The sequence below is a fragment of the Cricetulus griseus genome (genome assembly GCF_003668045.3).
Source record: "Cricetulus griseus strain 17A/GY chromosome 1 unlocalized genomic scaffold, alternate assembly CriGri-PICRH-1.0 chr1_1, whole genome shotgun sequence".
In the NCBI taxonomy this organism is placed as follows: Eukaryota; Metazoa; Chordata; class Mammalia; order Rodentia; family Cricetidae; genus Cricetulus; species Cricetulus griseus.
In genome coordinates, this window is record NW_023276807.1 from 86472277 (window position 1) to 86486821 (window position 14545).

A 14545-nucleotide genomic window follows, 5' to 3' on the forward strand; every position below is an offset into this window, starting at 1 on the left:
GAGACAGTAGACCCAAGCTAGTCCCTCTGAATGTGGGTGATGGTCATGGGGCTCATCTGTTTTGGGGGGGTGCCCTGGCAGTGGGACAAGGACTCATCCCGGGTGCATGAACTGACTTCCTGGAGCCCATTCTCTATGGTGGGATACCTTGCCTAGCCTGAATCAGGGAGGAGGGGCTTGGTCCTGCCTCAACTTGGTATCCTAGACTTTGATGGCTCCCCAGGGGAGGTCTTATCCCCTCTGAAGTGTGGACAGGAGGAGGTGGTGAAGAGGGAGAGGGGAGGGAGTGAGAACTGGGGTTGGGATGTAAAAATAAAATTAAATAAATAAATAAATAAATAAAAAGAACTGCCCTAAACTTCCAAAACCCAAACTAACAATAATAAAAAAGAAATCTTCCAAAAAAAAAAAATTAACAGCCAGGTGGTGGTGGTACACTCCTTTAATCCCAGCACTCTGGAGGCAAAGGCAGGCAGATTTTAATAACCTCTTGAAATCTTGTGGCTAATTCTTTGGTATTATGCCCAAACTCACAAGTGACAATTTTTTTAAAGATTTTATTTATTATGTATACAACATTCTGGTTCCATGTATATCTGCACACCAGAAGAGGGCACTAGACCTCATAACGGATAGTTGTGAGCCACCATGTGGTTGTTGGCAATTGAACTCAGGACCTCTGGAAGAGCAGCCAGTGCTCTTAACCTCTGAGCCATCTCTCCAGCCCGTGACAATTTCTTAAAAGCTAGTTGTGTGGTAGAATCTGAGAGCATTATTTTGTCACTTCAAATCTGTATCTTCTATTCTGAGTGGATCTTTTGCACATATATAAGTTTATAGCTGCATACTTAGGATATTTGGCAGAAAACAGTACAACAAATGATATAGCTATTCATTTTCATTATTTTATATTACACACACATACACTCCCCCCCCTGCATCCCAGTAATATTGGGGAGTGAAGTCACATAAGTGTTCATCTACCACTGAGCTATACCTTTCCCCCACTTTTTTTTTTAAACTAGGATTTCATTTAAAGTTTAAAGGACCTTGGGTGTCTCATCCTCCAGCCTTTGCCTCCTGAGTACAGAGATTACGGCAGACATTGCACACATCTGCAGAGACCCCATCATGCCCAGCAAAATCTCAGTTCTTCCTATGGTTCACCTGACACTCCCCTTGCACCATCCCTGTCAGATCCCCAGGAAGCCTCACACGAACATGTAAAGTGACAACAGCTCTGTGACCAAAGATGAGGTCATGAGCAGAAGGCCAGGAGAATATTCATTAACTGTAATTTCCATTAATCATGAGGAAAATATGCTGGGCAAATGTCAAGCATATTTTTCAAAACTCAGATATGTGTTTCAGTGTCTGCATTTTACCAGGGCAGCACACATTGACAGCCTGTCTTCCTTGAATTATTAGATTCACTTTACTATTTTTTTTAAATTAGGGTTCCCCCCCCCCAACCCCAAGACAGGGTTTCTTGTGTAACAGCTCTGGCTGTCCTGGAACTCACTCAGAAGACCAGGGTGACCTCGGACTCACAGAGATCCACCTGCCTCTGCCTCCTGAGTGCTGAGATTAAAGGCATGTGCCACCACTGCCTGGTAGAAAAAAAATTTTGGAGACAAGTCTCACTCTATGTAGTGAGACTGCCAACTGTCTGGCCTCAAACTCACAGAAATCCACTCGCCTCTGCCTTCCAAGTGTTAGTATTAAAAGTGGGTGCCATCATGTCTGGCACACATGAATAGTATGAACCATCCACTGTTCTGTTTTGTGCTAGGAACGTACCCCGTTACTCACACAGACTAGCGAAGCTCTACCTCCCAGCTAAGCCCCAAGCCACTGGAGTTTGCTTGCCCTTGACCCTCCCTTTCATTAGTTCCCATTACTTGGATCAGAGAGCTGAAGGGAAGAAAGCACTTTAGAAATCACTTAGCTCATCACATCCACAGTCAGGAATAAAGCACTCATTGTTATAGAGGAAAGGTATGAGCAGGGTTAAAGACAACTCAACTATTAAAGAGATTAACAGCACTGCAGGGAAGCTTGGTATTCTGCACAGGGACCACAGGAGGGGAGTCTTGTAGGCAAGCCACTCCCTCTGGAGGTTCCATCCTTTGGATACCCAAGTTCCTTTAAGGGAAAAATGTGCTGAAGAGGTTCTTGAAACCCCCCAAAAGCAGTTGCCTAGGAAGGAGTTTCTTCAGAGTGGGCTCAGAAACTGTGGTCTAGGGGTGAGGGGTGCAGGGGTGCAGGGGTGCTCCATTCCAAGGCGGCTGCAGAGCTTGGCAGTGTTATCCATTGGTATTGGTTTGCAAGACTGAGAGGTCATGGTGAACAAGCTGAGGCCAGACACTGTGCCAGAGTCCGGTCCCTTCAGTTCAAGAACTGGCTTAGGCCTGAACACACGGGACTGGGTTGGAGCTATGGGAGTTCAGGATGTAGAAGGCCCTAGGTCTGATCTCCAGAACTGCCAAAAGGGAAAACAAAGGCCACCAAGTGTGGGATAGATAACCATCTCATTCCATAGCCAGAAAGCCTAAAGGGACTGCAGTAAAAATGCCTGTAGCCAAGGGTGATTTCACAAGCTCTGGTGTCCATTTACAAGCCTGCTTGCATTCCATGACAAACAGCAAACTGCCCTGCAGGTTCCTTAAACAAGGTTTCATAGCTCGTGCTTTTCCCTTTGGAAATTTTCAGGATGGGTGTCCACTATTCTGTGGGAGCAGTAGTGACCTCACTGGAAGAGCATCATAGAGGAGAAGAGGAGGCCTGGCTTGCAGAAGAGGACCCCAGAGCTCACAAAAATATCCTGAGTTCAGGCAGTGATACTGTGCCCTCATTAGGAAAGTACCTTTGAGCTTGGACCAGCTCTAACCACAGAGTGGCGTTTTCCATGCTTCACATTCTGGCTGCTCAGAATCCAGCTAGCTGTGAACCACTGTGGGCAGCAGCTAGCTGTTAGCATATTTGGAACTGTCAGCAAGGAAGTATAGCCAAAATGAGAATTGCTGTTAGAAAGAGAAATACCGAGTAAATTGCCGATTAACAACAGAATGTCCACCACGTGCTTCAGCCTCCGGTGCCTTGAAGCTGGTTGTCTTCTCCAGTGGCCCAGAACAAACAAGGAACCAAGGAAGTAATTTGCATCCTGTGGATCCCATTACGGAACCACCATTGAGGGCAGGGGTTACTGCACTTATTGTCAAGGCGAGACTTTATGCCTTAACTCACCTCTCCTAACCCGTTCTCCACAACTAGGTGAGATTTGTTTTCTGGACAGCCTCTCCTGCAGTCTGTCCACACGGAATGGACAGCTGGAAAAGGGGAGATGAATCAGTGAGAACGGCCCTAGGAAAGTGATCTGTTGTGAGACTTGCAGGGGTGAAAAGCATCTTGTGAACAGTTGATTAGGATCAGATCTGTCTCTAATCACAACCTTCCACCTGTGAGAGAGCCCCTACTAGCCCACACTCACCCTTCTATGCAAATCTCTCCTGTAGGCTTCCTGGAAAGCTGGCCTCCAGCTCAGGTTGGCTGGAACTAATAGCAAGCTGACATTGAACTCAAAGCAGTCCTGTCTCAGACTTGTTTGTTTCCCCAAGACAGAGTGAGCTGTCATGCCCTGGGAACTGAAGTTGGGTCCTCTGCAAAAGCAGCCAAGTGCTCTTAATCCTTGAGTGGGTTTCTTTTTGAGTCATCTTTGCCTCAACCCATTGTCTCAAGTTAAGGCTCAGTAATTCTCAGTCCTTTGAAGGTGAATGTTTTGCATCACTAACAAATTCAACAGATGTGGGAGGTACAGAAATGGGTTAAAAAAAAAAAAAAAAGCTCAAAGCAGAGTGCCTTTCCATAGGCCGGAGTTCAATTCCCAGCACCCATGTTTGGTGGCTCACAACCACTTGTAACTTCAGCTCCAGGGGATTTGATACCCTCTTCTGGCCTCCAGAGATACTTGCATATATTTACACAAACATACAAATAATAATAAAAGATTTCAAGCATAAATATAAAACTTAAAAAAGATAAGGTGGTATGTTTTGTGGTTCAAGATTGTTCCAGCTCAACTTCCTTGCCAGACCAGCCGTGCAGATTAGAACCTACTTCTGGTAGGATTTCGTCTCCTTTAGCAAGGGGGAAGGAAAGAACAAGTAACTGAATTTGGGTCTTGTAACATTCATGCCAGAGGAAACTGAGAAGGGTAGTCACCTGCCTGAGGACAACTGGCTAGCGATGGCAGACTATAATCTAGCAACACCACTTCTGTATGGGCCTCCTTCATGTGACTTGAGCATGAATGCTTCATTTTTATAGAGGCTAAAATTGGGATTCACAGCCAGCCTAGTTCCTGGCACTGAAGTCCAAGTGCTATTTCTGAGGTAATCTGAGCAGGTGGGCTAGTTAGTCCCTTAGTTATTAGTTCACCTTCCAAGCAGAGAGGGACCCAGAAGTTTGGGACAAGGCCCTTTAAGAGCTTGGGGTTTTTCACTAGCCAGACTGGCCAGGCCCTGCCTTGTGACTGTAGGATCACCTTAGTTCCCTGTCTTAGTTTGGTTTCTTGGCTGTAGATCAAGTGAGGTCTTACGATGTCGCGTCCACACCTCCTGTTTCCTAACCTTTAGCACCCATCTTGTATTTGACCTATGCCAGGGGCTTAGAAAAGGCCCCATTTCTGGGAAATATTACAACAAGGGTGGAAGGGGGGCTGTATACCTACCTCTTTAGCATTCTATGGAAAATCCACTTCCGTAACTCTCAAAGGATCTATTTTATCTCCTCCTGGGGACTGCCGTTTTAGCTTTGTGGCACCCAAAAGATCCATTTGGAAAGTGGGCCAAAAGCTGCCCTGGGATCATGGGCTGGTTTGGTCTCCAATGTCTTCTGAGAAGGTTCTCCCATCCCCATGCCCTCTGTCTGGGCTTCAGCAGGGATGAGTGGAAAACAGCTGGGATAAAGTATAGCTCCTCTCTGAGGAGCACTTGTGGAGAAGATGGAGAGGAGGGAAGAGTGTTCTCTTTGTGGAGGGAGGGGACACATGATCTTAACCATAGGTGGGAAGGACCTCACAAAAACATGTCCTCATGTTCTTCTGCAAATGGAACCCCATCCCATCCTTCATGAGGACTCTAGTCAGAAAAATACTCAAAAGCCAACAGTCTGATAGAATGTGTTTATATTTACATGGTACATTTTAAAGCAATGGCTACATTGGTCATACATATTAGAAACCATAAAAAAAGTTAAGAACTAAAATGTACATCATACACTTGTATATATATATATATATGTATATATATATGTATATATTTACAGAGGTAAAAAGGCTTATTATAAAAAAATCAATACAACAGGGGTTTTAGTATACAGGTGAATGAATTATGCTTCAGGCACTTTAATTTGTTAATGTGAGCAAATAGCTTGGGGGGGAGTCAGGGAAACTTCTGAACAGGAACTCTTTTGGCTAAGTTTTGTTATCATGAATATAAAAATAAAATTTGAATAATTTCTCTCAAATGATTGACATCAGTATGGCAAAGCTGACTGGGAAAATACTACACACCATTCAGCTGCAGTGTGGCAATTAAACGTATTTACATAAATGTCCCCATGGCTGTCTTTGTGCCCTTAACCGCTGCCTTCACAAACCAAAAATGATGCGCGGAGTAAGATTGACTAGCATAACTCTTAAGAAGGGTAGAAAGGAGCAAGGGGGAGAGGAAGAATAAAAGATGAGAAAGGCAACCAACAGGAAGCAACTGGGATGTGTTCTTATTGAAATAAATAGGGGCACTTGAACTGAGGTCTGAGGAAATGTAGATTAGTGTTGTGCTTTGTAGAGAGGTGACTTGGAGAAAGGGCCCGAGGGAAGGTCCTCAGGCTGGGGCCAGACAGTCTCTCCACAGCACTGGAGGCTGGCTAGAGGCAGTCTAGATGATCTCATGGTATGGAGACCCCGCCATAGACAACGCTGTAGCTCTCTGCACCTTTTCTACAATAGATATCCCAACCAGTCATCCCAGCAAAGGAAAACATCTACCAACTAACTCAGAAGCACACTGATCATCTACATTGATGATCCGTCTAAAGAAACACAAAGGCTGTCAAGGCAAGCAGAAGAAAACGTTGCCATGAAGGTCAGCATGGCTTGCATTTTCCCATTATGACTGATACACTGGAAAAAAAAGTCCTTTTCCTTGAAGACTCATGTCCTGTGTGCAATAAAGGGAGGGGTAAGAAGTAGAGGGGACTGACCCTGCCTTCCACTGGTAATTACCACGGAAAGATCTTGGTGGGAAGAACAGTCATTGGCAACAAGCATGTCCCCTATGGTCCCCGAGAAGTTCTGATTGTCTAGGTATAGGTAACCACTTTTACTCCCCCACCCACCCCCGTCAAGATTTGGCTATTCCTTGTAATATATTAAAAAAAGTTTTTTCCTCCTCTAGCAAATTAGAAGCCTTTTATGTGGCTCAGTGGCAGGTAGAATCAGTTGGTGATCTACCCTTATCTGTGCACCTCAGGTGGCAAGCGTGGGTGTGGCATTGTAGGAGAAAAGACACTTAGGCATTGGAAGGGTTTTTACATATGGCCTTGTTTTTTCCTAAGTATAAATTAATTGAGCCCCAAATTAAAACAAAAACATAAATCCACAACAAAATGGGTCAGCCACCACTAATTTAGTTATTTAAAACTACCCCTGAGGGTGGTGGTAGCACACACCTTTGATCCCAGCACTCAGAGCCTGAGGCAGGTAGATCTCTGTGAGTTGGAGGCCATCCTGGTCTACAGAGGGAGTTCCAGAACAGGCTCCAAAAGCTAAATAGAGAAACCCTGTCTTGAAAAACCAAAACCAAACCAAGCCAAAACAAAACAAGACAAAAACAAAAACAAGAAACAAAACAAAACAGTTCCCCCTGAAAAATATAAAATAACTTGCAGGGGGCAGGGAACGGCTAGTTTTATTCACCGTAAAGTTTAGTGTTTCTCAACTGGAACCTGTTTGCAGAACACTGTTTTGCATTTGAATAAACCTATCTGGTTTGCAAAATAATGAGTAAATTTTGTTTCATTGGTGTGTTATATTGTAATATTGCTAAGATTTTACAAGTGGCAACACAATTCTAAGAGAGTCCTATTTTAGGGGTAAACTGGGCAGGCTCATAAAAACCCAAAATCCCCTTTCTAACCCTGGTCCAAGAAGATGTAATGCAATTTGAGGAATTTTTCCTGATTCTCACAAGTTAATCTGAAGTTAAGGCTCAATTCTCAAGTCATTTTAAAGGTAACTGCTTTGCATCAGTGAATGAATCCAACAGGTGGGGGAGGGGCAGAAGACGATGATGGGCTAAAGACAGAAACCGTAGGCGATATGGGAGAATTTGGTTTTGTGATACAAGCACGTTACCCAGCTCACTTCCTGGAGTAACAACACATTGCATGGTACAATACTTTTGAAGGGTTTCACCATTCGGTCACATGTCCGTTGAACCCGTGCTTGTTAGCGACAGGCAAGCCCAACGCGGAGAAAAAGTCTCGGGTGCTCGTGGGAAAATCAACTATAAACCCCTTCAAATCTTAAAGTTTCTACTCAAGATTCCTTAGAACTGAAAGAGGTGGGGAAGAGGCACAGGAAATCAACATGTGGGTATGATAGTATGATCGCAGGCTGGTAACATAGACGAGTCTATGCAGAAGGCCCCTTTCCTCAAAACACTGGGAGCCTATGGGTATGTGGCTGACGCAGGGGGCGCAGCTTCCCGAGGTTTGGAATGATGTCACAGGGGACCAGGGAGCCTGACCTTCTCATTGGCCTCGCCCTTTGGAATTGGAAGGGAGCCAGGGAAAAGATGGGGGGGTATGCAAAGAGACAAGTGGCTGTGGATGGAAGAGGGGGAAGCGGGAAACGCGAGTCACACTGCGGCTTTGTGCTTCCCGCCACAGCACCTGCACATCACTCCACAGTGATAACAGGCTCGAAGGGGAAGGTAACAGCACATACAGGGAGCCAAGAAAGACAAGGCAATAAGTGCCAACCACCGGAGGCAAAACTTCTCGTCGCTAGTGTCGCACGAGCAAGGGTCCGTGTAGTCTCCCTCGGGGTCCGACATACAGTGATATAGCATACTGTCTGCACACCACATACAGCTCACACGGCGGATACAAGTTCTCACAGCATCAGGAGCATCCTGGCAGTGGCCCCTGCGGTTCTCCTCATGGTTGAACATGTCCCTGCAATACACACAGCGTGAGCGCTCGCCGTCCTCCTTGCGCCGTCGGGACTTGCCCTTGGCTGGCTGCGTCTTGATCACACTGCTTCTACCACGGCCTTTAGTATCCTCGCCGAAGCCAAAGTCTGAGGAGTCCACATAGGGGTAATTATAGTCATGCTTGGTGGCCTCACCCTTGGCAAAGCGCACATAGGAGTCCGCGTCCTCTGTGGTATCCAGGTATTTTCCACGCAGCGGCGCGTGCCGATAATCCTCATAGCCGCTCGTCATCCAGATCTTCTCCCGAGGATTGATCCTTACGATTTCTTCATCATCCTCTGGGAAGGTAACCTGTGGGTAGGACCTCGGCAGCCTCTGTCCAGAGAAAAACCAGATACTGTTACAGCCCGAGGCGCTCCATGGACAGCGGCCAAAAAAAGATCTGCGGGGCCCTTCCTTCCCTTCAAGGATGCGCACAAAGTGCCGATAACCAGCCGATAACCTGCCGATAACCTTTTACCGACAGTTTGTCACTCCCAGACACTTTTCACATCTTGAGCCTCAATTATGTGTATAGCCTAGCAGTTTTCATGGGAAGGTCTGCCCATCTTAAGAGCAGTCTGAGCTCAGTTGGCAAATTCTTGCCGAACAAAGAGGAAGCCCTGAAGTCAACCAGTCCCCAGTGTACTACAGACCAGGCGCGGAGCCCAACCATACCTGTAATCCGCCCACCCACACCTGTTATCCCGGATTTGGGAGGTGGGGGCATTCAAGGTCTTCTGCTACATAGTGTGATCTCTGACAGCACCGGAAGACCCTGTCTCAAAAAAGAGTGCAGCCTGGTGGCTTATGCCTTTAGTCCCAGCACACGGGAGTCAGAAGCAGGCGAATCCCTGTGAGTTCGAGGCCGGCCTGGTCTACAGAGACAGTTCCAGGACAGCCAGGGCTACACACAGAAACCCTGTTTCGAAAAACCAAAAAAGGGTACAGTTGGCTAAGTCCAACATTCCCACGTGAAGAGGAAAAATAGGTCCTGCCTTACTTCCAATCCCCACGAACACCCTTGATGGTTAATCAAGGTCAACTTGATGAATCTCCAGGGAGGCAGCCTTGTAGAGGGTTATCTTGATAAAGTTAAATAGGTGGCCACACACGCCCACTGTGGGGCTGGAATCCTGGACTGCATAAAAACGGGAAGGTAAGCGGAGCAGACATTCTCCCAGCTGCTGACACAATGTGACCAGGTGTCTCAAGCTCCTGCTGCCCTGACTTTCTACCACGATGATGGGCTGTGGGTAAGGTCCTTTCTCTCTTAAGCAGCACACCCCTCTCCCCAAGGTGTTTGGATCACACAGCAACAATCTCCCAAATGCTGGGATGGAAGGCCTGGTTTAAAATGGAATATTTTGGGGTTTTTGTTTTGTTTTGTTTTTGTTTTCATTTGTTAAGACAGGGTCTCAGTTTTAGCTCAAACTGGCCTGGAAATCACCATGTAGCCCAGGCTGGCCTACCTCTGCCTCCCAAATTCAGGATTATATGCCACCACACCCAGCTAAAAATATGAACATTTTAATGTCAAAATACTAGGAAGCACATAGTAAAACCACCTTAAAACACCAACAAAAACAAACAAAATCTCCCTGCCCAGTACTTGCTTCTTTTTATTTCAAGTCAGCCAAGAGGTCACATAATCCACAAAGGCACCAGTCTATTCCCCATGATTTGGGAAACCTGTTCCACAAAACAGCCACTCAGTAAATATTTGTTGAATTACTGAATTCAGGCTGCAGTTATATCTTCCTGAGCAAGACTGGGCCTGTAGCCCACATGCCAGAGGTGCAAGCCAAGTGTGAGCATTCCTTGACTGGGGCCCTGTGCTTTCACAGCCAGGAGGCCCTTTGGATGGAGGAACACAAAGGGAGTTAGAACCCCATGCAAAGACCTCCTTCTCCCGGGTACCCTACAGCTCTATCATGTTCTCATTTGTAAGCCAAAGGATGCCAATGCCTCATGGGGTGATCTGGATGAAAGCAGGGAGAGCACACACAGGGTGAAGCAAGGTGCCTTGTGGGGCTGAGCTCCAACCACTAGAAGCACTTCCACCACAGTTGAGGGCAAAGCAGGGTAGAAGTGGCCGAGCTAGGGAGGAGGGGGAAGGCCAGCCAGTGCAGAGCTGTCCTTATGCTTCCAGAGGAGCGAAGTCCCCTGCTTACCTGGTCGGGGTGGTAATGGTCCATGGGGTATGGGTCAAGGGTATAAATCCTCCGGTGCTCACAGGATGTCGGGGAGGAGATTGTCCTTGTATGTTGCTCTCGCTTCTGAGAGGAATTAGAAGAACTGTCTGTAGCTGTCTGTTTGGAGAGAAGCAATGAAGAGTTCATTAATAAAACAAGCAAAAACAACAACAAACAAAACAAAACCCCAACAGGGCCTGCCAGATGGCCCAGCAGGTGAAAAGTGCTTGCTGTGCAAACCTTGACCACCTGACTTCACTTCCTAGAACACACAGCTCGAGAAGTGACTTCCAAAAGTTGTCTTCCAGCTTCCACATTTGCCATGGCACACACAAGTCCACATAAGCACACAGGCACTCAGGTTCACTCATACAAAGAAGTAAACAATGACAAAACACACAAGCTCGACCATGCACTATCCAAACACCACCTGTTTCCTGGCTGCAGCATCTTCCGGAACCTTCCAATCCCTGTTTATTTTTAAGGATTTATTCATTTACTTAGAGACAGAGTCTGGTTATGTAGTCCTGGCTAGCCCGGAACTCCTTATATAGCCCAGGTCTGCCTCTCCCATGCTGGATTAAAGGTGTGTGTTGGGGGCTCGAGAAATGGTTCAGGCAGTTTTTACAGAAGATCCAGGTCCAACTCTAAGCACCCACATCAGACAGCTCCACTGCCTCTAACTCCGATTCCAGGGGATGTGATGCACATACAAAGAAGCAAACATATGTACATATTCAAAAATAATTTAAAAATAAAACCCAAAAGGTGTGTGCCATCACACCTTGCTTATTTCATTTTTAGTAATGTGTACTCGAATGCAGGTGCCCATGTAGGCCAGAGAGAGCACTGGAACCTCTGGAGCTTACGGGCACTGTGAGTCACCTGAGCTGGGTGCTAGGAATGGTAGCACTGGATGCTTTTAACCTTTGAGTCATTTCTCTAGTCCCAGTGGGTTGACTAGCCACCCAGCGTGGCTTGATCTTCTGACTCTACCTCTTGTGGGATATCTGTACATTGTGTGAAGTTGTTGTGATTGGTTTAATAAAGAGCTGAACGGCCAACAGCTAGGCAGGACGCATAGGAAGGATTTCTAGGGAGAAATAGGAAAAGGAATCTAGGCACACATGTGACATCAGGAGACATGGAAAGGAAACAGTAGGTCCAAGAGAGGGAATGCCACATGATAGGATGTAGATGAATAAAAATGGGCTAATGTAAGTACAAGAGCTAGTTAGGAACAAGCCGAAGCTATCTGCTGAGCTTTCATAGTTTATAAGAAGTCTCCATGTCTTTATTTGTGAGCTGGTGGCCCAAAGAAAAATCTGGGGGGCAGAGGTAGGCAGATCTCTGAGTTCAAGGCCAGCCTAGTCTCCAGAGCAAGTGCCAGGATAGGCTCCAAAGCTACACAGAGAAACCCTGTCTCGAAAAAACAAAAAAATCCGACTACAACCTTCCAAGTGCTGGGATCAGAGGTATGGACTGACACTCCTGGTTTTCCAGTCTTGAGCTCATCTTAAGACATGTCAAAGATCAGATTGTCTCAACAAGAAGTAGTTAGCTCAATGGGCAGAGAGGCCCAGCAGCAAGGCCTTGGAGAGACAAGTCAATTTTCTCAGTATAAAAGCAATACTGGGCCACGGTGAAAGGGCTATGTACTTGGTTCCCAGTAGCCACTCTGGTGTGACTAAGCATGGTTGCTGTGACCTTGGCTGCCAGACACCATGACAAGAGGAGATGTACATTAAGTAGAGAGAAAAGCTCCTCCCTCATCCTGCTCCTTTTGAGACTGAGTTTGTCTATGAAGCCCTGGCTATCCTTGAACTCCTGAGACTGGCCTGCCTCTTCCTGGTGAGTACTCACAGCCACTCTTGTGGGATCTTGGAAGCTAAGGATGCTTAGAGAAACATGGACAATGGAAGGCTGTCCTGGGGAGTTTCAGAGGGTGGCAAAGACACTATTGAGATTTGATTATGGGGGTGTAAGTGTGATACTTTGCATAAAAATGTATGTGGGCTGATTATCTGGGGCTGAAGAATCAACAGTGACTGACAGCAATCAGCAGTACTGAAGTGAAACTTCTACTTCACTTGGGACAATGTGACACTGGGCAAGCCAAGGCTGAAAAATCAGTTGTGATCAATGAGACATCAGCACCATTGAGATGAAGTCTTTTGAGCCTCTTTGAGATGACAGAAAACTATTTCTTCACAGTGAGTGCATAGAGCTGGTCCATGGGAGGCAGGCTATATTTTTGCATTTGCTGTGGAACTTGGCAAACAGAATGTAAGCACTGTCCAGGTAGTACTGGTTTTGAAGGTGCAAGGTTTGTCATGGAGAATAGCTGAAGCTTGGTACATCAGGCAAGCATCAGAGAGGCCACTGGTGAAAGTGCAGCCTTGGTTGCGATGGAGACCCCAGGATACCAGAGATAGATGCCAGGAGAGCAGTAGGTGTTAGTGGAATCAGTTTAAGTCTATGGGACAAACAGTGCTTGCTACCCATGGCAGAGCTGGAGAAGTGGGCTCCCACGCCTGTTAGAGCCAGAAGACTACACAATGAGTGAGTTCCAGACCCCAGACATTAAGCTACAGGAGTTTTGACTTTCATTGCTGGGTTTTGTTTTTGTTTTGATCTAATCATTTTTATGGCCTGGTTCTTCCCTTCTGGAATAAGTATGAAACTTAGTTTTAGTTTTACAGGATCCCAGAGTTAAGAGACTTTAAATTTTTAAAGTTGTAGTGTGCTTTACATTGTGATATTAACACAAGATCTTGAGACAAGGTTACAGTTTAAAGTGACATGTTTCTGTGTCCGGTTGACAAGGGTGGAATGTCCTAGTTAGCTTTAACTTTCAACCTTACAGCCCAGTCACCTGAAAAAGGAGTATCATTTGAGGGACTGTCCAGATCAGACTGCCTGTGGCTATGAATGTGGGGGACTGTTAACTGATACAGGAGGGCTCAGCCTACTGTGGGTGAGACACTGTTCCCTGGGCAGGTGGGCCTGTGAGCTAGTCGGCAAACAGTATTCCTTCCTGATTTCTGCTTCAAATTCTTGTGTATACACCAACTCCCTGATTTCTCCCAATGATTTATTTCAGGTGTATGCTACCAGATAAGTCTTGCAAAGTGCTGATGTGACCGTGACATGTACCTTGGAACAGGTTCACCTGTTACCCCTTGGTGGCCAGAGTGAAGGGGAAGTGCCACACAAAGCATGCTCATGCATGCACACACACACACACACACACACACACACACTTACTTAAGAAAGACCCTTAAGTATTCCAGTGACTCGTGTCAACTTCAACCCCAAAACCTTACCATCAAGGATGTTTTCAGTCTGCCTTGCTCTTGGGTAGGTTTTACTGAACTAACATCGGAGCTCTGTACTCTGAACAAAAGTGAAGTTCTCTCTAATTACTCTGGGCCTGGGAGAGTCAGCTTCAGCAACAGGTTTCCCAACAAGCAGAGGCATCGGGATTGGGGCCACCTCCTTAATGCCTCCAGCTATGTTCGGGGAAGCAGGGACGGGGCACAGCCCCAGTCACCTGCACATGTGACTTTGTCAATACCCATTTAGTACAGAGATGTTCAATGAAGACACGGGCAGCCTGCAGAGGGACCACCGAACCGCAGTGGGATGTTATGCTAACAGTAGAAGGATTACTCCCCCGACCCTCCCTTAGGTAGGTTGGATTTGAGTGATTCTGTTAACTGGTAGGTAGAAGTTGACCTCTTAGTAACTGCAGTTTTTACATTTGTCAAATGGGGCTAAAATCGTCAAGGTTATTTAAAAACTGAAACAAGTTGTAAAATGTCTATATCAGATACTTTTCTACTGCTGTGTTAAACACTGGGACTAAGGTAACTTATAAGAAACAAAAACAGCTTATAGCTCACATCTCAAACTGAAATCAGGACTCAGAGAGACTGAGTGCCACTTGAGACCCAAAAGCCCATCCCAGTGACACACTTCCTCAGCAGTGTCCCAGCTCCTAAGACTTCATAACACCCTACCAACTGGGGACCAACTATTTGAAACCCCTAGACTTATGGGGGACTTCCTATTTGAACCACTCTATTCCAC

General features: G+C 46.2%; 1 protein-coding gene across 2 annotated transcripts in view; it reads right to left on the reverse strand.

The window, feature by feature from the left end:
* Positions 1–5168: 5168 nt before the first annotated feature.
* Spred2 (sprouty related EVH1 domain containing 2) overlaps positions 5169–14545 on the reverse strand; it is a 100204-nt gene continuing 90827 nt past the window's right edge. For both annotated transcript variants that reach the window (XM_027388069.2, XM_027388071.2), the window contains exons 5-6: positions 10433–10570; positions 5169–8594 (exon numbers count right to left, since the gene is read on the reverse strand). In XM_027388069.2, coding sequence (XP_027243870.1) covers positions 7923–8594; positions 10433–10570 — 810 coding nt within the window. In that variant the 3' untranslated portion in view covers positions 5169–7922. The remainder of the gene's footprint in view (positions 8595–10432; positions 10571–14545) is intronic.